The sequence below is a fragment of the Sylvia atricapilla genome, chromosome 11, assembly GCF_009819655.1.
Source record: "Sylvia atricapilla isolate bSylAtr1 chromosome 11, bSylAtr1.pri, whole genome shotgun sequence".
NCBI lineage: Eukaryota > Metazoa > Chordata > Aves > Passeriformes > Sylviidae > Sylvia > Sylvia atricapilla.
Genome location: NC_089150.1, coordinates 21,714,926 through 21,740,172, shown reverse-complemented (window position 1 = coordinate 21,740,172; position 25,247 = coordinate 21,714,926). Strand labels below are relative to the sequence as shown.

The window sequence follows — 25,247 nt, the reverse complement described above, 5'->3', positions numbered from 1 at the left end:
GGCAACTCATGTTGCGCTTGGAATCTTTACAGTAATTTGGTAGCTACTGTCACATATAGTGAAGAGAGTATCACCAGCATTTTGTATTTTCATGCAGTTTAGTGCTTATGTCTGTGTAAACATTTGGATAGAGGTGCTTGATGAAGATGAGATAATCTGTGTGTGAAGAGTATTTGCCTCTGCTATACACTAAAGGAAATACTTGGTTTGCAAGACCTGACCCAAATACTTTCAGCTTATTTAAATGTTACCTTAGGTGATCTGGTCACTATGAGAAAAAGACTCTTGTGTTATTATTTCTTTACTTACTACTGGTTTGTAACTCTTTCCAGTTTTGGGTGAGGATTGTCAGGCATATGCTGGTTATTTTGGCAAAGTACAGCTTGCACAATCCTGTCCTGATTTCTGCTGTGGATCTCGTCTGGATCCATACTGCTGCTCTAATGTATTCCTAAAATTTGACGAACAAAAATTCCAGTGCAATCAGCTTAATGAAAGGTATGAGGCAAACAGAATGTATACAACACATTATAATTCTGTCATCAAATGACAAAACCACAGTTTAATCGTTAAGTCTTCCTAAATAATTCCTTTCTCCTCCATATCTCTGTCAGGCTCTATCAGGGTTCAACATTAATGCCTGTTACTTATCTGTAAAATGGGAACAATGAGCTGGATAAATTAATGCATGAACTGATGTGTGTCTTCTTGATCATTTTCAAATACTTACGCTCTGTTTAATTTTTCTGAGGATCCCCAATCTAGAAGACACTGTGGAAGATTTAAAGATCAGCGAGAAAATGAGGGAACTCCATGAATCGCTGTCTAACAACTGGTTGGGATGAAGCTTTAATGTGCTTTTTTTCTTACCTTGGTGGGAGGGCTTCAAGACCTGATACAATATGCATTGATGTTTGTTAAAATGATTGTTGTTGTCAGTATCACTAGATCATGTGGAAAGTCCTTGTTATTGAAAGCTTGACTTCACATCTTAGAATGCTCCAGGACACCAGATAGGTACCACTGGTACCTGCTCCAGATGGAAAATGTTACCAAGTGAAGGGTATTCCAAAGGAGCGGAGAGGACACACTCTAAAACCACCTATTGTGGAGTTCTGACTGTAGTCATGGAGAGGATAATGTGGATAATGGTTGAGCGTAAACTTGAGCTGAGCCACTTGCTTATCTTGCACCTGGTTCAGGCTTGAAGGATGTCTGGAGTGAAACACTGGCCTGAGCCTGATGTTGTCTCTGTAAAGCACAGAAGAGCACCCACATCTCCACAGGGAAAGTGAGCATTATTCTCCTTTACCCAGGCATGAGAGGCCTTTTTCAAAGTACAGATCTGGTCCTTGGTGGCCGTGATGATTGTGCAGTTGTAGTGTGGGAGCAAAGACTGTTAAATATCCTTTAGCCAGGTGGAGGAGGGAGTGACACTGAAATGCACTTCTGTTCTGCCTTTGGTTCAGTTTGACTGAAGGTAACAGAAATGGGTGTTTGGCTTTCTCCATGTAGATGATGAAAATATTACCCCATTTGGTGGACAAATTGCTCTGCTTGCTCCTCTCTCTTCCCTAAAGCAGGGATGTTTCAGAGCATTGCCTGGGTGAAACTAAGCTTAGCTAATGGTGAAGGTGAGCTTAGTAAAAAGCTAATTTTGTTGATTTTTGTTGTTAATCACTGACTAACTTTAGTTACTTCGGGCTAATGCAGTAAATGCATTTATCCACAGCTGCTCCAGATCTATGTATGGTCTATTTGTTTTTGAATTTTGCCAAACTGCCTTGGAATGTTGCTGTCAGGCAATTGTCAAATCCATATTTTTAGTATCACAGGCATAACAACATAAACAATGTCTCTTTTTAGTGTACATTACCTTTCATAAACACTTGAAACTTAGCTAGGTAACTTGAATAAGTCATAAATTCCATTTTTTTGAGATGAATTCTCTTGTTACAGGATGTCCAACTCAAAGATTTTTGAGGATCCTGATGATTTCTTTGCTTCTCCTAGCCCCAGGTAAGCCATGCACGCTTTTAAAATGGGTTTTGTCTAGAGGCTGTTCACTGTATAATCAGCACATGTGGACTTGGCAGTGCTGAGTTAACAGCTGGACTCAGTGATCCTAAAGGTCTTTTCCAGCCTAAACAATTCCATAATTCTGTGCTGCTAGAACACAAAACCAGAAATACTTATTTGTGTGTTGAGAGTGTGGAGCACTCACAATCTGTGTATGTGTTGGAAGAAGGAGAGACATGAGGAAGAAGCTGGATATTGCTATTTAGATCATAACAGTGTCTGTGTATAATAATATGTATCCTCCCTGCTGAACGGGAGGTTGAAGCATTAGCATAGAATCACAGAACAGCTGAGGTTGGAAGGGGCCTCTGGAGATCCAGTCCAATCCTCTTGCCAAGGCAAGGTCACCTGGAGCAGGTGACACAGGAATGTGTCCAGGTGTGATTTGAATGTCTCCAGAGGGGAGACCCCCATGCACTCCCTGGCAGCCTCTTCCAGTACTCTCATTCTTAACAAAACAAAGTTCTTCCTCATGATAAGGTGGAACATCTTCTGTTTTAGTTTACGGCCATTACTCTGTGCTTTGTACTCTTAGAAAATCCATAGTGGCTCTGGAAGAAAATCTGCTTTTGTTTGAAGTATCTCCTTGGTGTTCTAGCATCTTTTGCAATTTGCAGTTAGTTTTATCAGTATTTCTCCATCTGTTTCAGTCTAGGGAAGAAGTGAATTCCTTTAAGCCTATATTGGTGATGACAGGAGTCCTGCTGTAAAAATGTGTCAGTCTTTCACAATACAGAAGATGATGAAGAGAGGGCAGGGATTAATCACCAGAATGTTACAGGGTTGTAATGGACATTAAGGATGATCTATTCCCAGTCTCCCCTTGCCATGGCCAGGGACATGTCCCACTTAGTAAAGGCCCATCCAACCTGGCCTTGAACACTACCAGGATTGGGGCATCCACGGCTTTCACTGTCAACCTTTTTCTAGTGCATCACCACCCTCACAGTAAAAACTTTCTTCCTAATATCCAACCTAAATTTTCCCTCTTTCAATTTATACCTATTACTCCCTGTCCTCTCACTCGAGTTCTTGACAAAGAGCCCCTCTCTGCTTCCCTGGATCCCCTTCAGAGACTGGAAAGTGCTGAGGTGTCCACACAACCTTGTCTTCTCCAGGCTAAACAGCCCCAACTCTCCCAGCCTGGCTCCTTAGGGGAGGTGCTCCAGCCCTCTTATCAATATCGCGGCTTCCCCTGGACTCGCTCCAGGACCTGCGTGTCGTCCTTAGGCCGGGTTCTCCGGGGCTGTGCTCGGTGCAGGTTTGGGCGGCCGCGGCGCCGGGGCTCCCCTTTAAGGGGCGGTGCCGCCGTGACGGGAGCGGGGCGGGGCGCGGGGCGAGCGGCGGCCAGCATGGGGTAAGCGGCGGGGCTCGGGGGGCTGGCGGCGGGGCCCCGGCAGCTGCGGGGGGAGCCCGCCCGGCCTTCCCGGTACCTCCGGCGGAGCGGGCTCGGTGCCGGCTGCGAGCGGGGCCGTGCGAGCGGCATCGCCCCCGGGAGCGGCGGGCGCGGGTCGGGTGGAGCCCCCGCGCTGGCTGAATTCAGGCGCATCTTTTCCTGTGGGGGGAGGAAGGAGCCGCGCTAAAGGCGACAGGCACTGCCGTGGTGGTGTGGAGGGGGTATGTCTTGGTCTCGGAGCCTCGGTCTCTTCCACAAGGAAAAGGATTTATTTTGGAGGAGAGATGCTCCTTCTCGGCTAGGCTGATAGTCTGTTTTCAGATGCGTGGTTCCAGTACAGCAGGTGAGAGCCTTAGCTTGAAGTCAGGGCTTGCTCTTTGTAAATGATAGGAATTTAGGAAGGAGCAGTCAAATTGTTTTAATTACCTGTGTTTTCAGCTATGGAATGTTTAAAAAGAGAACCATGAATGTCTCAGCTTGAGAAGATGGGTGACTTCTCTTTTCCCTTTCAATTACATTGCAGCTTGGAAAAATTACTGTTGTGCAAAGGCCTGGACTTGACATCAAACTTACCTTCTTGTTAGGCAGTTTTATTAGAAAGGTGGTAATTATTCACAGGAATATTGTCCTTGAAAAGCTACCCGGATATGACTCTGGAGGAAAACCACATCTTAGAACTTTCCAAAATGACTTATGACTGAGCTGTCCCATTTAGGGTGTTCCAGTACTGGCAATTGCAGTGGGTGGCACCATCTGTGACTGCGGCCAGTGGGACACCAAGTAGGTATTCGTTTAGTTACAGACAGTGCCCAATGTTTTGTCTTGTGTATGTTGAGGTTTCTGTGCTTTTTTAACCAAGTACTAAGCTGTATTCCTTCTGGAAGTTGTTCTGCTTCCTTGCCTGCAAGGTATAACTCCACCCTCTCTCTCCCTGCTAGTTTCTTTTAAGACAAGTTTTACCTTGTTTCTTGATGACTATGCTAGTTTAATTCTTCACTGTGTAGAGAGAAGGGCTGATGTCAGTTGGAATACTTCTTTGTATCTGCAACAAGATAAGCATTCTCTTGGAGCAGTTTGTAACATGACAGGAGGCAACAAAGGGCATTTTCCTTTAGTGCCCTATTCTTTCTTAGGAGTTGCAGATACTACCTTTGATACTGCCCTTGAGAATGAGGTGATGATTTCCTGGCATTATGGGTCAGAAAGTGTTCAGTTCCCCATTCTTGCATCAGGCTGATTTCTAGATCAGGTTACCACCCTGGCACACTGCTCACAGATCCTGTCTTTAAGAGAAGTTCCCTTTTCTAGGGCTATATACAGACTACCTGTGGTCTTGCCACTGGGCTCTGTGATCTGGCTGTTTCTTCTCCCTGCTTGGAAGTCCTGCCACAATTACACCCTAATTCTAACGACAGGGTTAGGGAAGGGCTGCTGTGGAATGTTGGTTCTGTGTTGTCTTGCCTGGCTGAGCAATTTCCAGTTTGCTTGTACTTTTGCTTTTTTGCTGTGTTTATTCTGAGGTCTTCTGCAGAAGTGCAAACAAAGCACCAGGTTTCAGTAGGTTTCTTTTTAGTATCATGCTTTAATATTACTGTCTGTCAGTATTCATATTGAGTTATCAAGTGCTATTGAGGCAGGCATGCACATCAGGCAGTACTTTTAAGCGTGTTTCACATTGCAAGCAGTCCATACCCTGTGATCTTTGGACATTTTAAAGACAATAAATTACACTCCATTGGAGTGTCTTAATTATGCACTTTTAAGTACTTGAAAGCATTTTGCTTCCTAGAATGCTGAATTTGTAAGCATTCTAGGAAAAGTATTTAAGTCAGGGTTAATTCAGATTCAGGCCTTTTACTTTGTTGATCAGTCCTTAAAGATTATGTGGAGCGTTTAGGTCAGGATGTAGGCATAGATTTCATACTGCTGAACTTGATAAATTTGTCACCATTTTTCCTTGACCATAAACGATTTCTCCAATTTCTGCTGCTAGTGAATGCATTGTGGCAAGAGTTTACTACTGGAAGGTGTTTCAGGATATTTTTCCCCCATTTGAATTGGATTGCTGAGTTTTTCCCTGCTTTTCTCTGGTTTCAAAGATAGATTGTGAACAGTAAGGTTAATTTAGTTGGTTTCCTCTTTTCATTCTGCTGTACGTAGTATTCTTATTTTAAGAAGCTGCAAAAAGTACAGCACTGATTCATCAGGACAGAACTTATTTTCATTGGTAATGCGATTACTTAGCCTTGGTATGCCAATTTTCCAATAGTGACCCTTACTGGAAAAGGAAATTAGATGACTCATATCCACAGTTCAACTGATTGTGAAGCATTTGAGCGTTTAAGGAGGTAGAGCTATTCAGAACATCTGTATCAGAGTTACAGAAGAAAGTAATGTAGTTGGGCCAGCTGATACTGGGCTTTCTAATTGGAAACAAAACTTCACATGCCTGTGTACTCAGTTAATTGGGCTCTGTTTCTGAATTAATTCCTGCCTGTAAGTTACAGCAGATTGTGTAACAGGTACAATAATGCTTGAGGCAAGGCTCTTCCTCCTTAGGAGAAGGGGGAGGCAGAATGTCCATCTTCCTGGGAAGCTTTGGCCAGCAGAGACAGACCAGCCTTGTTGGATGAGGATGTGCTCTTTTTGGGTTTGAGCCATGTGTAGTTCTGTGGCTTCCTTGTCCTTTTGTGATATGGAGAAAATCCATGTCATTCTGCTTGCCTTTGGCTGAAATGTGGCATCTGCAATAGGCTGCTACAGGCTAACCTGTCAAAACCAGCATATTTCTAACAGTGATATGATATGGTTAAGATATGATTATCCTGATTTTTTTTTTCTGGTTTAGATATTTTCAAGCCCATATTTTCTCCACAGACAAAGTAAAAAATACTGGGATATTGAACTATGCCTCATTTCTCCTCCCCTGCTGTCACTATCAGTGACACTTGCTGGTCTGTTTGGATACTCGAGGATCTGTAATAGGTTGCCAGATAAGAAGGTAAATTGTGAAAATAATTACAAAATCACAGAATTGTTAACATTGGAAGGGAATGCCTGAAGATCATCTAGTTCTACTTCCTCCAAGGCAGGGTCACCTGGGGCAGGTTACACAGGAATGTGTCCAGGTGGCTGTGGAATGTTTCCAGAGGGAAGACTCCATGAAAATTGGAAAAAAGCTTCTAGAAATGTAAGCAGTCTCTGTTTAATGAGCATGGGATTTCTTCTCCAGTGCTGGTCCTTGGAATTTTCTGTAATAAAGGAGTTAAACTGCATACATCCTGTTCTGTGAGGCTTGTGTTCAGGCACAGGCTAATCTCACCAAGGAATGTAAGCTTCTTGCCTGGAAACAGCTGAGACTTGAATTTGAAGCTACTTTAAAAAGTGTCCTATGCTTTTTACCAGCCTGAAGAGTAAACATCAGCTTTCACAATTACCAGTGGTAACTTGCACTGCAGGGAGCTTGGGTTTGTGTTCACTGTGTTCTTGGTGAAGAAGGTGCTTGAAGGTGGCAGAGAGTTATGAGTTGTGGTGTCTGCTGCTATAGGCACTTAGGTTTCGTTTCCTCAGAAGCGAGGAAACGAAAGAGAGATTGAAAAATGCTGCTGTGGCGCAAGAGTCAGATGTGCGTGGCTGGGTTAGTGTGCTCTGCTAACCACAGAGAGCTGTGTCACAGCAACAAACAGGGCAGCCTGGCCTGAGAATACAAATACACAGCAAGATTGATCACTTGGATTTCATTCAGGGGTTAATTTTCCTGTGGCTCAGTGCTTCATTGACTGTTGGTACCTACCAGGGTAGTGTTCCCTGTAGCTGTGGGTTTTGCTGTGCCTCTGTGTAACTCTGAAAACAGTAAAATTTTCACATACAAGTTGACTTTGGAGAGAGCTTGTGGAAGTGGTTGCAGGTAGGGTAACCCTCAGAGAAGGATTATATAGCCCAAGAAACAGAGAATCCTTCAAAAACATGCTCAAAAGACCATGATGGCTATTTATTAGGATCTGTAAAAAGTTGAGCATGTGGGTTCCAAAGGTAGCTCCAACTCTGCTTTTTCATATACTGCCATAAAAAAAGCCATGGCTTGAGGTGTAGCGGGATATATTTGCCACAGATTGCGTTTCTAGATGTCTTATGGGAGGAGGAGAATACCCTCATTGCCCAGCCTTTTAAAATTGCAGCTGTAGGGTATTCAGTGAAATGAACAAAGTAGTTTAATTTTTGTATTACCAGTTGTGTAGAGATTGGCCTTTTGACAAAATCTTTGTATTCAAAACAATTTATACCGTTCATTTTTGATGTGATACACCTTTGCTTTTATTAGCATGATCTCTGGCTCTCAATTCTACCAAAAGGTAAACTTGAATACCTCTTTTTTTTTTTTTTAGGTTGTGAAAGGAACTAGTCATCAGAGTCACTCTTGTGACTCTTTTGGTGCATGTTCTGTTAATAATCAATGCCATTTAAAATAAGTAGTGGTTGGGCAGATGTCACCTCTGCTGCAGAGATCTGTTCTCATTTGTACAGTGTTAGATTTTCCTTGATGATCCTTGTTGTGCTGGATGAATAATATTCCAGAAGAGAAGGGGAATGTGGGGCAGGATGTCAGTTCATAGTAGTACAGGATAATTAGTTTATGTAATTTAAACTTTGCTCATGCCTGTACACAGTGATTGGAAATTTAACATGTGTGATGATTTATGAGTAATGTGGGGAGAGAAAAGGTTTCCTATAAAAGCTGGGTTATAAGGCAGGCAGAGCAGGTGGATGTAACCTAGTCCAAACTTCCTTTTACTGCAGTTTCAGTGTGTTTGACAAGTCATACACCAGGTTTCAATTTGCCAGGAAAAAAAAATGCTTTAATTCTTTGGCCAAGTTAGTTTCTAATTAGTTGCTTAAATCTGCTTTCTAGAATTAGTATGGTATTGGCAGTAACAAATTCATAATATTGCAGTTTTTGTAGGGAATTTTTGTTGTTGTTAACAACAAAACAACCCAACTTAGTTGTGTTGGGTTTTTTCCCCCCAGTTAAACTTGTTCTGTTAATTCAGTTAAGTATCTAAGAAAAATCCTTCCCTTTGCCAAATTTGAATTTGGGGGGGGGGGGCTAACATCCTGTGTCCTTGAAGTGGGTGGTAGGAAGGGAACTGACTCATGCTTTTTGCCTTAAATATCTGTAATGAATCTCCATTCTTTTTGCCACTAAAGGAACATGTAAAATTTATTTACCACTTGAAGAAGCAAATGCTTTTAATTGTGTTTAAGGACAGTTTATATGCTGAGGGTCCAATGGACTTAAAATTATCTGAGGGCCTGAATGAAGCTGCAGTGTTAATTCTTGCACTGCTGATGAAAGACTTCAGTCTCTTGACTTCAGCCTTGACTTTTCTCCTTGTTATGTGCATATTTTAATGTACCAGTTACGTATAGCAATTCCTCTCAGTTGTCTACAAAGTGTACAATAATAGATTTCTTGGCAAACTTCACCAGAAAATTGTGGGTTTAGTTTGTGTGAGAAAGGGATTTATATAAATAGACGTATTTAATACAAGTGCACTCTTTGTGGACCAAGAAGAGATGCTTGTATACATATTCCATAATAACCTGTTGGATCAGGGTGTCAGATGTCTGAGTAAAACCACAAACTCCAGGAAGTTCCCTCCCTGCCACTTTCTCATAAAGGCTGTTTAAGAACACGTTGTGCTAAACATGTTATTTTATAAAAATGGAGAATTAAAAAATATGTAAATATTATATTAAAGAATAGTAGTTAGCCTTATTTCCAGTAGGTCTTTGTGTATAAAATGAAAGTTTATTATTTTGGGCTTAAAGTAATCCACATCTGATTCCTCTTTGAACAAACAGCTAAAGGCTCAATTCAGTACATATTTAGCAAACTTCCTCCTGAAAGACTCTTGCCTTCTCCTTTTCTATAGCACTCTGGCAGTTGCAGAGTTTCTTGCTTCCCATGACATTATTGTTGTTGTAGGTTGTTTCTCACACCAGAGCTGGATCCCTAGGCTGTGCTCAGCTGTGGGATCTGGAGGATGTAGCTCAGGGCTTGTTTATACTGCAGGTAAACAGAGGGGTTGTTTTGCTGGGGCTCCCGTTGAAAACTCTGCTTTTGGAAGTAAACAGAAAGAATTATGGAAAGTAGTGCTGAGTTTTAGGGGTTTTCATTTAATCTCTGTCCCTGCTAGAGCAATTTGCAGTTAGTAATGGCTTGAGCTGATGCTGCTCTGAGGCATTAGTCAAAAAGAAGTGAAACTCTTTTCATGACATTAAGGCACTGTAAATGGACAGAACCCCAGCAGAGACACTCTGAAGTGCTAACTGAGTTAACATTTGTCTGAAACACCAGACATCACAATTCCAATCCACACTTCACTGCATTGCAGAGCCCGTGAAATGACTTTGCAGTTACTCAAACCTGCCAGTCTGATGAAACAACCAAGACTTTGTAAAATTGAAACCTGAAATGCTGCACAGTCTGAGTCTTAGGCTGCCTATTGCCTACCACAAGAATCACTTGGAGACTTCCTGATCATGTAGAGATCCTGTTTTGGGGAGGTGGCCAGGGCTGTACCAGCAATTACTGTGATTGCACCTGGACTAGAAAGCTTAACTGTGGTGTACATTTTGATTGTCTGCTTGTGCTGAGGCTCCTGGCTGTGTTAAAATAGGCTGGTTACTCTTGTAAGTGTTAAAATCAGGCTAATGTTTTCCTGTGAGTTTGCTTTCTGAGTAATAGTATATTATTTTTTGTTTAATCTTTAGGAAAGTGGTTCTGATGTTTTGAGTTTTTATGCTAAAACATTAAACTGAGGAAGTGTCTTGTTAGTAAAGTTCTAAAAATTAATCCCTCTGAAAGGCTCTTGGGAATTCATATTGATTTTTTAAAAAAGTAATTTATTATTTTCTTGCTAAACTTTAGAGTCAGTGTCTGGCATTGTATGGCTGTGACAAAGATGTTTAAGCATCTCTCTCTGGGGACTTGTTTGGTCATGCCCTAACAGCTGAGTCAGGCCAAATGTGGATATTTACCATTTAATCACATTTCTGGGAACTGGGTCCTTTTCTGAAGCAATAAGGAACGATATACATATACTCAATATTTTATTTTACTTTTAGGAATGGCCTAAATTATCTTTTGAAGGCTTTCCAGACCACCCCATGTTACAGCCATAACTCACTATTTGTAAATGTTTGTTTTTAAAAGCAGCAGTGCTTTTGAAAAGAACCTTGCCAATGCGTTTCTCAAAGCATGGAACAAATCTTGGACTAAATTAAAACTTGCACGATAAAAAGGCTGCTTAAACTAATTTTTCGTAACTAGGTGGTCTCATTGCTCATTTGGATATTTTTTCCTGTTTTAAGACAAAATTTTTGGTGTGTCCTATTCACATGAAGGCATAGATATGTATCAGCTTACAAAATGTCACTGACTTAAGTGATTCAAACTATTAAGAAGAGTTAAAAATACATTGCTGGAATCAAAACTTTGATATTTGAAAATGTTTAAATAAACTCTACTTTTTTTTTCGACTTGATGGTTCAAGATCGAGATCTCCAACATGAACAACTGCCTTGAGAATTACCTTCTACAAATAGTATTATTTAGATCCTGGGCTTGGTTCTCACATTTTAATATGCCCATTGCATCTCATTCAGTCCTGAAAGGGGTGAAATAGGGAAATAATTCCCTTTATGTGAGCTGATAGATATTTTGAATAATTTGACTTAAAAGGTGAGTAATAATTAGCTTTAAAGGTGAGTCTGTGAGACATTCTCATTACACATACACTTCAGTGTTTCCAAAGCTCAGAAGGATATGGGTAGAAGTGGAGGTGGGGCAAGGCAGGAGAGAGGTGGTGGTAGGAAAGGGTGGGATGTTATCTCTCCAGTTTTACTAAATGGAGTAAACTCTCCATATTCGCTTTCCTGTACATTTTGTGAGAAGTTGCAGTTTGTCCTTGCTGCAGTAAAACTGCTGTTACATTTGATTTTGTTTTTTATGAAATCATTGGCAAAAGTTCACTGTTCTGTGAAGAGAAAGGAGGAGGAAATGTCAGTGAAGGAGCTCAAGCTGTTTATAACTGGGTGTGCTTTATTTAGACTATGGTATATATAATGTGGGAGTCTGGAAACCTGAATTGTGACTGACGCCAGCAGAGCACTCTGGGCTGGTGCTGTGGTCACGCTGATTCCTGCACTCTGACGTTTGTTTGAAGAATGCAGGGGTCAGGTGTGCTTTCAGTTTTGGTTGGCTTTTGCTTTCTCATGCTTAACCATTCGGGGGAAGAATCTGTAAGCAGCAATCCCTCACGTTTCTCATTTATGTACAATGCTAACAGTAATTAAATTATAATTAAAAGCAAATATGGCTTTTCCCAAATATTTTAGAGCCCTTTAGGCAGATTCATCAGGTGAAAGCAATCAAATGAAGCACTTTTTTGTCTAAGAAGGGAGTTAGCACACTGCAAGAGTCTTTATTATACAGTGTGTGGAATGTCTTGTCTTCTGAAGCTTAGAAGGTTCACTGAGTAAAGTATGTTGAGCACCATTCTGACTTCACTTGACTGTCATCCTTTAGTGGCAGCCTTCCTGCACCTTTTTCAGTAGTGAGATATCACTTAAATGCTCAAGAAGTGCTCAGTACTCCTTGGGCAGTAAAAAGACATTATTTCAGTAAGGTAGTGACTGACCATGCAGAAATTCCAAAAGTATTGCTAATTGTAATGGTCAATAAAAATACTTAGGAAAAAAATTCTTTTTGAAGAACTCCATTGTTGAAAGAGAGTGTTGATGACATGAATTACAAGTTCACAGCGTTTACTGTTTTTTCTGTACATGTCTCCTTACATTGTGCTGTTCTAAGAGATTAGCCTGCAAGAACCCAAGCACTGGCAGAAAAATTACCTGCTGTGAAGTAGATGATAAAAATGCCTGCCAGTAATCGGTTGTTACACTCCTTAAAGAACTGTGAGAAGAGCTAACTCCTCTCTGTTATTTTACTTATTTTACTGGGTTGCCTCTGAAAGCTCATCATTTTGGTCTGCAGCAATCAGTGTTTCAGTGGGTAGGACTGGGTCCCAGTGTTTGCACACACAAGCACAGAACTCTAATGTGTACACCTGACACACCTGCACTTCAAACGTGTCTCCATTTAACTCTTCAAAAGATGGATGCAAAATGTCCTTGTGTCGTGGTTGTGTCATTTTGCCAATGATAAAAGTGATCCAAATGCACAGGATGTCTCTTAACGTGGTGAAGATGAGGACATGGTGTGTTGTTTTTTTTTTAGCTTTGCTTTTGTTGCTTTCCTTATTAGAGGTAGCAAATATGAGATACCTGTTTCATTGAGCAGAAGGCTTTATTAAAAAATAAACAAATGGAGCCTATGGTCAGTGTTTTTATCTGTTGATGGCCAGCTTGGCTGCAGATAGACTTGTCTGCTTTCTCTCTTCATATCAGAAATTAATTTAGTTGTGAAAGATAAGGAGGCTGTGCCAGTTTCCTGCTGTACTTGGTAATTTACAATGAGTACATAATTTTCCACTTTATTTCAATTTTTCTGATATCTTTAATTCTGCCCAGCCTTTGCTAAAGTTCAAGAAGTTCATTGTCTGTACAAGTGAAGAATTTTAGCTGTGTTTGTCAGCTGTAATCTCTTTCCTTGACACAAGAATTCCTTTCCATAGCATAGTTCACTAGAAAAAAAGCTGGTTTTCCTTTACTGGGGTAAAAGCCTGAGGAAGAACCTAGAAGACTCCTTTACTTTTTCTCTGCTAATGGTGGAGAGTAACTGTGTGTAATGGAAGTAATGTCAACTTCCCTAGTGAGAGAGCTCTTTCAGGGTTGATCCAGCAGTGGAAACAAGAGGAAAGAAAAATCTGTTGGCTGCCCCACAAGTATCAGAAGTTGCAGTTGACATTTCTTGTCCTGCAGTTTCTGAAGGTGTCTGTAGTTTGTCACAAGTGTTCTTGCTGTTTCTTGTGAACATTGGAATCAGGATGTGTAATTCAGCGTACAAATCCGTTGAGTGCGGTTCTCTCTGTTTTCTTCCTCTTTTGAAATCACATTTGTATTTTGCTTTTTAAGCTTGAAAGAAATTGGATTGTTTGGATAGTGATGAGGTGGCTGTGAACTTGCTGTGCTCAAGTGAAGCTAATGCTCATGAGGATGAGGGCATTTAAAAGCTGGGTGTTTAGGAGTGCATGTTTAGGTCAGCATCTCAAAAATATTCTGTAAGGGTGCAAATAAATGGGGCAAAGCATGCAGGTGTTCCTCAACACATTATTTTCACCTTTACATCCTGTGGTTGTGTTGCAGTAATCCATTTGTTTTCCTGGCAGCGTTTCTGACATGGTTCCTGTGACCTCAGGAGGCTGCAGCAGTTTCAGTTTCCTGTTTTACATGTAGATACTCAGTTGTAGTACATGTGGGCAATCCACAGTATCCCATTCAGTACTTCATGGTTGCATCCATAGTGCTGTATTTAGTGCTTCACAAAATCAGTGCTCATGTCAGATACAGTTTCATAAAATCATTGTTTTGAAGGAGATTTGACCCAAGCTTTTTCTTCTAGTTTTTGCAGAAACAGAATAAAATTGATGCAACCTCTCTTAAGGAAAGAATGCATTTTAAATTGAGCCTTTTTTATTTGTCAGTGCTTGTGTTCTGTCAGTGCTTAGCTTACTAAGGGTTAAGTTGCTCTAGAAGACACCGAGAAGAGGTCTTTTAAATTTGAGCTAGAGATAAAGCATTTTGCACTTCTTGTGAGTCATTTAACCTTACAGTGTCACTGATACTCAAATCCAATTTTCACATTTGGTGAATGTTTGGTAGCCAAGTGAAAATTGCTGGATGCTATGGAGATGTGTCATTTTGTTTAAAGCTGTTTACAGGAAACTGAGGAGGGAAAAAACAAAGAGAGCTCTAGCCAAAATCTCTACCAACAGGCAAAAACAGGATGGATACAAAACTGGCTCTCTGGTCATTATTATAGAGCTGGTTGTTCGTTAAAACTGACTTCCTGCAATTGTTCACAAAACTGATGCATGGTGTGTTTTTTAAGTAGTGAGTGCTGGAGACTTTGGCTTCCGTGGAAGATGGGCTTTATTGATTTCACACAGTAGGAAGCAGATCATTTCACTTAGCACTTTAAAGGGAATTGTCACTGGCTTCACTGTGATTCCTTTTCTCCCCTGTGTGATAAATAGAACTTGTAAAACTTCCAGAGGTAACTGGGTTTGTCTGCCTCCATCATTTGGTGCTCATCACAGAAGTCAAAGCTGTTGTAATCTCTGGTCTTCCCATAATAAATTTGGTAGTTTCAGGCAGTGTTTCTGTATCCCACAGTGTAGCCTGGCATACTTGCTGTTGCAGTAAAGATAGAATTCCAGTTCTTCTTAACTGAAACATGGATTCTAAAATACCTGTTTAGAGATGCCAAGGAACCTGCCGAAAAGCTGTTCAGTGCTGAGATTGTCTTGCATTTCGGACTGGGAGGTCTTAGGGAATGTGGGCAGAACTTGCTGTCACCCCAAAAGCTGGGATGCTTCATTGTGGGCAAGCTCTGCCATGTGTTCACTAAAACAACAACACAGTCAGACAAAAATGAGAGGGACCAAAGACCTCTTGTCAGGGTTGGTTCAGCTTCCCCTGGCTTAGCAGACCTGACCTCCTACAGCACTGCTTTGCACAGTTGTTTCTTAGTCCAGTAAGTACTGAGAGATTGGAGGTGGAGCAATGTGTTTGCTGCAGGTTTGGTTGAGGAGTCATTCTTACCTGTTCTGGTGGTCTCTCTGTTGCAGTTTTGGAACCCTTATTGCCATTGGAGTTTCTGTTTTTGCAGTGATTGTCATTACTATTATTCTGTGCCTCACCTGTTCCTGTTGCTGTCTGTACAAAGCATGTCGAAGACCACGGCGTAAGTAGCTCTAGATTGATTTTCTTTTTCACATCTTTGAGGAGGATTTTTTTAATCCCTCCTGAAAAACTGTGTTCCTATAAGAGGTGAAAGTACTCGGCTCAGAAGTTGCAATACCTAGATATTAAAAATAAGCATTTTAGCCACTTCAGAATGTGAAGTTGCAGAGAGATGTTTTGAAATATTTTCTGAGCATTTAAAAGTTCTCTTCCCTCCCTGCCACATGTTTGTCTGGGAATTGCTTGGGGTTTTTGTTTAGGGACCACCAGTACTAACCGTGTTCCTTTTCCTTGCCTGTAGCTGTGGTGACCACTGCCACCACCACGGTGGTTCACTCTGCATATCCCCAACAACCAGCGGTGCCACCCAGCTACCCAGCAGCTCCATACCAAGGCTACCAGCCTATGCCTGTCCAGCCCCAGCCAGGGATGCCTGTGGCTCCATACCCTGCACAATACCCTCCCCCTTACCCCATGCAGCCAGCAGGACCCCCAGCTTACCATGAGACTGTGGCAGGTAAGGCAGCACCAAGTGCTTCTTTGTCTCCTAAACAGCTACAGAAACGGTTGCTCTGGAGAAAATCTGGTGTTATTTAGATTTATTATTTTCTATGACTATGTTAATAAAAACGTAAACAAATTACATAAAACTCAAGTCATGGTGGGTGCTGTTATTCACCCTGGTGGAAATGTCTCTGTCACTGTTTCTGTGTTAAGCATTGTTAGAGGAGGTGTGAGCTAGGGCTGTACTAGCAAAGTTTGGTAATGTATGGGGCTGTCAGCAGATCCAGTAGAACATTTTACTAATTCAGTTGACATTTAATATTAAAATCAAAGCCACTTAACATATACATATATATATATATATATATATTTATATATACATGAGTTGGATGTTTCCACGTTCCCTTTCTAATTTAATACTTGCTAGCTCTATTCTATAAAGGGCATATAGTGACAGGACAAGGGGGAATGGATTAAAACTAAAAGACAGCAAATTTTGATTAGTTATTAGGAAAAAATTATTTATTGTGAGGTTTGTGAGACCCTGGCACAAGTTGGCCAGAGAAGATATAGACACATCTCTATAAGTGTCCAAGGCCAGTTTGGATGGAGCTCTGAACAACCTGGTCTCATGGAAGGTTTCCCTGCCCATGACAAAAGGATTGGAAGGAGAAGTCTGTTGACAGCTTGCAGTTAGAATTATCAGAATCTTTTTTCTTCAGCTTTCCTTCTTCACAGCATTGTTTTCGTACAGCTTTATTGTTGCAATGACTAATTCCCACTTCTGCTGGAAATAGCTATTCTCTGAACAATTGGCTCCAGACTGCTCAGAGGGGCCAAAACTAGGCTGTTACCTGTAGGATCTTCCAGCCCTCTTGCAAACCTCACTATTCACCCTTTTAAGTAACATAGTCCTGACTAGTGAATAATGCCCTTAGAAAGTAACTGTCAGGACACCGCCAATAAAAAATGGCTTTTCATGGTGTGAAAGATTTGCATGCAGTTAGAAATTGTACACTAATAATATGCAAACCAGCCCCACATGTAAAAACACTGACTTGGCAGTGTTGACTCTATTTTTCTGTCATAAATGCCAAAGAAGTTGTGGACTTTACAGGATTATGCCAAAGTGCTTTGGCTTCATCTTTTTCATGTGAGGGAGCCAATAAATTAGTCATTTCACTTCTCTTGCTCTCTGGTTTCTCAGGCTGATGCTGGTTTGTTAGTTTTTAAAACAGTTGTTTTTTGTTGGGCTTTTGTTTTTGTTTTTTTTTTTTTTTTCCCTGGGAACATACCAAAGCACTTTCCATGTTGCAGCTGAAACTTCTGCTGTTTGACAGAGCTGAAAATGAAGATGCCACTTGAGTGGCATCTACTCTAGAAGAGTAGAAAATAATGATCTCTTTCAAATGATACACATCTGATAGACAAGTCAAAGTCTTTCATGTGTTCAGTAGTGGTGGGATACTATTTCCCTTTTATTTTACTTCCTTAATGAATTTTTGACACTTAGCAGGAAAGCATTTTTTCTGAAGGAATCCTAAGATTATTTCTCTAGTCCTTTTACTTTTGGCCAGTTTTTTTTTCCTCAGCACACTTATCAGGTATGTGTTATCTTGTTATGTGCACCCCCGATTTCCACTGGCCTCTTTTTGAGCCAGATCTGTTCCTTTTTTTTAGACTAGGTTCTTCCCTGAAGGCTACTCATGTACACTCAGCATCAAATAAGCCCCAAAGCCAACAAGAACAAAGGTTTTTGTGATCTTACTTCTGAAATGCAGATGTTTTATGAGTGAGCACAAGCTGTTTTCAAGTCAAATTAAGGTGCTGGCTAAGTTGAACCTCTTAATATGTGCTCCAAACAGAAATTGCCATATTATATGTGGAATTCAGAATGTACGTTTTACAAATCTGTTTTTTCATGTGTTTTGCTTTTGCAGCTGGTGCTGGAGCCCCTTACCCCACGCAGCCACCTTACAACCCTGCTTACATGGATCCTCAGAAGCCCACCTATTGAAAAGCTCTTCGACTGTGCTTCAGCATACAAAGCTTTTCAAAATGTAATTTGTTCTGTTTACACCATGCACCTGTACTATATTTTTCTGGAAGACAACAATCTTTTGTCTAAGTAGAGTACAAATCAATTCAGTATCTTCTTATTTTTAATGCTTCAAGGAAGGAGTATTTTTCTTGCAGAAGTTAATTTATACCTCAGCAAATACAAAAAGAGATTTTGCTCTAGATACAATGAGAGAAATGTGAAGAAGGAGCATTTCAGAAATACAGAACCACAATACTATTTGCTGTGCAATAATTTTGAGAGAAATGGTCTAATATGAGCATTGTCAAATACCCAAAGCTGTAGCAATCTTTTGCACAGTATTAAAATGTAGAAACTTAACCTCTAAGAAACTACCTAATACATGTTACATAAGTTCTGCCTGTTTTGAAGCTACTATTGTTAGGTAAGCTACCATTTAATGCATTTGATTTACCATTCAAAAGGGAATTTTTGCAATACATTTACCTTTGGTAAGGGATAATAAACCATGTTTAATTGCATTTGAGCTTGCTCTAGATAGCACAAGTTTATTATTTTCTTCTTTTCTGTCCCAATTTTAAGGTTTATAAACTGTGCCTCCACTGAGTGTTGTAGCTAGACATTAGCAGAGTCTCTTCCACTTAATGGACCAAATAGATCAAAAGCTGAAACCCTGAAAATTCTTCATAAAAATTATTGTACGAGTATTTCTTCTTCAGGTAGTATTGGACAAGCTTACTTCAGCCATCTGTTGTTGATGAGTTTGGAATTAAAATCACCCCTTTATCACATATTAAGCAGAGGTACCTTGGCAGTATTTAGTCCTGCCTCATCACAGAAAAGGAATTTATTTTACAGGAAAGATGGAATGTTAGCAGAAGATTGGGGTTTTCAGATGCTCAGGGTTTTTGCTCTGTCTCTAGTGGAAACTGTATGTGGCAGGAACCTAAAAATTAGAAACCTTTATAAATCTAGTTTGCATTGGAGTAACAATATGTTGGGTGAGGGGCCACAGTGGACATTAAACCTCCCTTTTGTCTTCAGCATTCCTATAAAACTGAGCAGAGAATGAGAAGTGAGTGAAAGGAAGGATTTGGTCACAGCCAGGTAGTGTATTTTTAAGAAGGTAATGCTTTCAGTCATGAAATACCTTGAGACATCCTTACAACTTTTAACACTGCTGGGGTTTTAGGCTTTGTGAATCTTTTATTTCTCAAACAGATAAGGTGGGGTTTTTTTCACTGTCTTCAATAATTCTCTTTTCTGACATTGAAATGCAATTTGTTGTTAATCCTCATAGAGCTGGGTTGTTGTTTGCATGTATCACTGTGACATAATCAGTGAAATATTTTTAACATATCTTTTACACTGATTTTACTTTTTTAGAGAGGCCATTGAGCCTTTAGTCCTGTGTTTCTACATTTAGGGTATATTATTGTTTGGTGATATTGTTTTACCTCACAGAGTGGATGGAAATTGCTGCTGTCAAAGGCAGCCTTGTTCCTCCTCCTGATTTTTGAGTCTATTTCTGGATTATTTCCATTCCTTTTTTAAAAAAAGTTTTCAGGGCATTTCAGAAGAAACTTGTTGGAAGTTTTTACATTTGGGTTCATGACAACCTGTGCCCCTCTGTTAACACCTCTCTGGGTGTTGAAGTTAATAGCATGAAATGGTGCTGGGAGGCACTTAGAGAGCAGGAATCCATGTATCCTGTGTCTGTGTGTTCCTCCTCTTCCCTGCCTTGTCAGCTGAGAAATTGGGCAAAATGTCATTACACTGTCAGGTGTTACATGGGAGAACCAAAAAAGGATAGTGTCTCCTGTATGGAGGAGGAAGTCTTGCCTTAGAAATCTGGAATGTTTCTGTAGGAGGACACTGAGTAACTGGAGAAATAAATCTGTTGCTACACATCCTACCCCTGGTGTTTATTCATGGAGGAGGGCAGAGATTGTTCCAGCACCTTTGTTAGCCTGGGTGGTGCCAGGCCAGGAAGAGCACAGGTACAGCATCCAGTGTGGAGCTTCCTGAGGTTTTTACTGTGCCCAGCTTTTCCTGTCCCCCAGCTGGTGTGACAAAGGGAGCAGCTCTGGCAGTCACAGTGTCATGTTTGGGTTGTGAGAGGGAAATCTGCAATTTCATGGCATGGCTCAGTCATCATCCCTGAGGAGATGGGAGGATCATAAGGTGGCAACAATAACAGACATTGCCAAATATGAGGTTTTGGGCTGGAAATTGTACAGACCAAACAGATGGTCCTGAATTGTCACTGCTCTTTGTGTGGTGGTGGGAGATGAGGGGTGGGTAGGGTTAAGGAGCCTGAAAATGGACACAAAGGAAAGCTTCCGTGGACATGTGCAAATGATAACTATATAGAAGTGAGGAGATCAGTCATTAATGTACAAGGAACTGCCTTAGCAGCACTGTTACTAATTCAGTTACAAAACTTACTGAAAGAAGATAAAATGGTCCAGTTCACAATTCATCAGATTGTGATTAATTTCTTACTGTTAGTGCATTAATTATCATTAACAATGAGGGAGGTGTAGGGCCAAATTTTATTTGGTTCTTGCCCTGCAGCCTTGTTGAAGCTTGTTTTCAAATACTGAAGAGAATGGGATGGTTACAGAAAAGATGGAGATGATCCATAAGTGTTCCGTTTAAGCACAGCTGATGTGTCAGTCCCAGTAGCTGTTGCTTTCACATCACATTTGTTCTCCACAGTGGTGTAGGGAGGGAGATAAGACTTTAAACGTTGATCTTATTTTTTTTAATTCTGTAAGTGCCTTTGTTTCAGAAATGTTTTGTGAAATTAAAGACAGTAGAATACTGAATTCACTAGATAATCATTGTTGCTTTTGTTACATACTGTAACCTCGCTTTGTATGTTGTTTGTAAGTTAAACACAAGTATTCAAACCAAATGGCATAAACTCTATGCACCTTTGTAATAAATGCAGTGTTTGAAATATATTCTGTCAACTTGGTTTTTTTAGCCTCATTTTGAGTATTATTTAGGGGTGTATCTGCAAAGCTACATTTTCCTTCATGTGTTTGACAGTTTGTGTTATTGAGTGTACTTTAGGTCACCTTGTATCATGAATATCACTTTTAGACTGAAGCCTTATGAAAATTACAGGTCACAACATAAAGGAAGGACAGTGTAAGCTCCTGAATGATCCTCTGACAGGCTGCTGCCAAACAACTCCAAAAGGATTGATTCTAAGGAAGTCTGTTAAAAATTACTAAAAATATCTTCTCAACCTGTTTAGATTTGTGTGTTGAGTATTGTGCCTTATTCAACTTAACCAGTTCAACATGAGGTAAGTGATGCTTTCTACTCTTTTTTTGTTTTTGCTGACGTGTTTGTGTATTTTATAGTTTTGATAAAAATGCTTTAGAAAGGTTGTGTTCACACCCCTGACTTGTTAGTCTTTCACTTGAAAATGCTTTCTTTGAGCAGGTCAAGAGTACTCTTTATATGACACCACACAGCAGTGAATTGGTGTTTAGTGTATCAGCATTATTACCTTGAATTGCCAGCTATGTTCTATTGCAGCATTTAAAAGAAAAACAATGGGAGAAACACAGAAAATTAAAAAAACCCCACTAACACACAACCAGAACTCCATAATAATTGGGTCGTTTCGTAGTGTTACTTCTTGAATTTATTGGAGTCTCAGCTGCAGTCTGATAATGTATTGGAGGTGCAATATAAATCATTTCACTTCCAGTTTTATTTCACATTTTCTGTTAGTTGACTAGGGGCAGCAGGCAAAATGCATGCTCCTAAAAATCTAAAACTAGGAAACATATAATTAATCTTTAGGCTAGAAATGACACCAAGAAATTGCAGTTATTTGTAGTGATTTTGTTGGCACTGCTTTTTAGTTCATCTGTTTCTCTTTTCCCATGACTTAGCAGGTGCACTTGTGCAGTATGGCTGAGTTTGAGAAGTGAGAGGCAGAGAAATGCTCAGAGAAAAGCTGTGTCCCTTCCACTCTCTGCACACAGGGCTGAGGAGCAGAACCTGGGTTTTGATTAAAACTTGCAGATTCCTTTAAGGACCACATAGGGTTTCAAAGGTACCTTCACCTTTTTTTGAAGCAAATGGTTGTATAGGAGAGCAAACTGCTGAACTGAAAAGTTGAGAGCCCAGGGTTAGGTGAGGAATATTGCTGGTTATGTTTTCATAATATTTAATCAGCAGTTGTCTATGGTAGTGTGAATTTTTCCAGAACAAAAGTTGGCATGCATTTAAAAGTCGTAGCAGGGCTGCGTGGGAAGAGCTGGACGCACAGGAGGGAAAAACTTCAGCAATTATTCAGCCTGTTTTTGTTTTTTTTCCAAGTATGGAAACTCAGTATATCTCTGCACTTGTAATAACTCACCAGAATTGCTTTAGCCAGTGATTTGGGGCCTGTTTTTTTTTCTCTCTGGTTATTATTTGACCTCATCTAGTTGTTTTTGCAGCCTGTACCACAGGAACCTCATTTACAGCTTTTCAGTGGGCCATATAGGAGGCTCCATATAGGAGGGGAGAAAGTGCATGAGTTAAACCTGTCAGAGGTGAGAGAAAGTTGAAGAAAATGTTACTTTATCCTTTCAAGAGCTCAGGCTCCTGCACTGATGTAATTGTCTCCTCTGTAAAGGCCACCCCCTCAGGTCCAGTTAGCCATTATAAAACAACCTCTGATATCCCATTTCCCTTACTGCAGTCAAAATAACTTTTAAATCAGCTACTGCAACCTTTTCATTTTTAGTATTCTTGCTCCTGTAATGGGATTTGTGGTTCACTCTCTGATAGTACCTTGCCCCTGGAATTAGGCAGGATGTTCTCTACAGACTGCTGGACAGGGGCTGCGGCTCAGCTGTGCTGTAAAGAAGGTTCTTTAGCATAACAAATCGTTCATTCTCAAAACACCAACCTACAACATGATTAATGCAGAGACTAAAACATTACTGTTTGTGTTAGCTCTGTTAGGACACTCTACAGGCACTGGTTATTACATTCTGACCATATATGAAAATAAAGTGGCTATTTCCTCTGGATGTTTTCAAAAGCAGGTTAACCTTTGAGCAGCTATTGTACTGACAAGCTTTAGGATGAAGTTTTCGGATTAGTCCATGCTCAGCAGTGCTGGAAGTCACACTTCAGGCAGTGAAGGTGTGGCCCTTGCTTTTGGGAGTGCTTTGATTAGCTTCAGCCACAGTGGGTATGTAGATCTTTGCAGAGATCACAGATCACCTTTTCTTGTCGGTCTACTAAATTACAATCAACAATGTACTTTTTTTTTTTTTTTTTAACAATTTACACTGGAAGTGGAAGTTTTCATTTGCTGTTACATTCACAGCAGATAACACAGAGTTCGTGCAGGCAGAACTGTTGCATTTGATCCCAACTGTAACCATTTGGCGCTCAGGCAAAGAGATGAGGATGTGAAGAACAGTTCTTTACTAGTATGTCTAAGGAGGCAAACAAGCAACAGTAACGATGGCATTAACAAGAAAACAGAACCAGGAACCGAGGCGGGAAGGGACGGAGGAGAGGCTTTGCTTCCCAAACCCCGGGGCAGTCTGATCCCAGTGCCCCTGCAGGACTCTGAGGAGCACCAAGCTGGCAGCAGGGATGAGCAGGGATCCCGGGCTGGGGGGTGAGGTGTATCAGGAGCTCTGCAGTGTTAGCTGGCAGCAGGGATGAGCAGGGATCCCGGGCTGGGGGATGAGGTGTATCAGGAGCTCTGCAGTGTTAGCTGGCAGCAGGGATGAGCAGGGATCCCGGGCTGGGGGATGAGGTGTATCAGGAGCTCTGCAGTGTTAGCTGGCAGCAGGGATGAGCAGGGATCCCGGGCTGGGGGATGAGGTGTAGCAGAGGCTCCGGTGGCAGCTGTTGCTGCGGCAGGTCCCGGCGGGACAGGGGCTGCGGGGACAGCGCAGCAAAGCCCCGGGACAGCGGCGGCCCAGCCCCAGCAGGGCAGGAAAAGGCGAGCTCAGGATTCCTGGGCACACGAGCAGACGGTGGTGGGGCGCTAGGGCTGGACTCCAGCGGTGACAGGGAATTCTCCCCGCAGTCAGCAACAGCTTGACCCTGCTCCTTCCGATGCCGAGAGCGAGCAGCTGCCCCCAGCCCCGTCCTGTACCTGCCCCCAAAACTCTCAGTATCTTCCCCCTCGGAGAGAAGCTCCAAGAGACAAAGGAAGTGTAGCCAGGTGCAACACTCCTCTCCCGACTCTGGCCACTTTTTATTTTGCATAAATACCCAGTAAGTAGTTTCCTAGCAACTTGCGGGAAAAAAAGATTTAGGGAAAAAAGAAAGAAATCTAACCCCCAACATCAGTGTTTGGAGCCGGGGTTGTACATACTTTAAAGTCCAGAGTTGGGAGAAAACTCAGTGAGAATGTAAGTGTACATGTTTGGGTGTTCTGTTAGAGGGAAGGGATGCAGAGAGCCAGGAGGGAACAGTTGGGAGTTTTCCTACCAGTTTTTCCACAGATAAGTCTTGTTTATATAAAGTTTAGCAATAATCCACTTCTCCCTTTTTCCAAGTTGCCACACACACACCCTTTAGATGAAGCCAGGAATTTTTTAAACGACTTTTTACAACTGGATTGCTCCAACAGTTTGGGATTCCTTAGGGAACTGCTTTTTGTTCAAACTCTTTAACAGTTCATTTGGTCTATTTACCGAAATGGGTTAAATGCCTCTTATTTCTATAAACTCAAATTGTTTAGAGAAATTAAGTGGTGAGAACAGTTGAAAAGTGATGGCAGATCACTGCATTTTGGGATATCTGAAGTACTGTGACTGTCATATCTTTGTTAGGACAGCTAAGCTTGCCTCTCACAGCAGGCTTATAGCCAAATAGTGCTTTATCACAGCTCCTGCTCATTGGGCTGTTCTTAAGGAATTATCTTAATGTTTATTTTGGTTTTGAGGAAGGAAAGGATTTTTACATTCACTTTCCAGCTCTTCTCACTAATCCTGAAGACCAGGAACTGTTGTGGTTTTTTTGTTGTTGTTTTTGGTTTGTTTGGGGTGGTGTTTTGTTTTGTTTTTTTGAGGGGAATGTGTTTGCTTTATTTGCTTATTTATTTCTTTTACGTGGAAAAGTCATGTTTTTTGTCACACCAACATCTGCAGCTTTTCTTGTTCAGGGCCTAGTGACAGTTCCAGGGTTGTGACCATGCAAGCACACATATTTGGAAGGCTTTGCTGCTCTGTGCCTATGCAACCTTCTTTGGTGCATTTCAGCAGGAACACAGCAGTTTTCCAGATGCTACAAGGGACTTGAAACCTGTTACTG

At 41.1% G+C, this 25,247-nt stretch overlaps 1 protein-coding gene across 2 annotated transcripts; it reads left to right on the top strand.

Annotated features, from left to right (window-relative positions):
* Window positions 1-634: 634 nt before the first annotated feature.
* On the top strand, window positions 635-20,915 carry SHISA5 (shisa family member 5). 2 transcript variants are annotated; one of them, XM_066327021.1, is made up of 5 exons: window positions 635-835; window positions 1,960-2,019; window positions 15,289-15,404; window positions 15,705-15,920; window positions 17,848-20,915. In XM_066327021.1, exons 1-5 carry the CDS (start codon window positions 801-803, stop codon window positions 17,922-17,924), a joined length of 504 nt encoding a protein of 167 aa, XP_066183118.1. In that variant the 5' UTR covers window positions 635-800; the 3' UTR covers window positions 17,925-20,915. The 2 variants fall into 2 exon arrangements, with proteins under 2 accessions (XP_066183118.1, XP_066183119.1); XM_066327022.1 differs by lacking the exons at window positions 635-835; window positions 1,960-2,019 and adding an exon at window positions 3,416-3,436.
* Window positions 20,916-25,247: the final 4,332 nt, after the last annotated feature.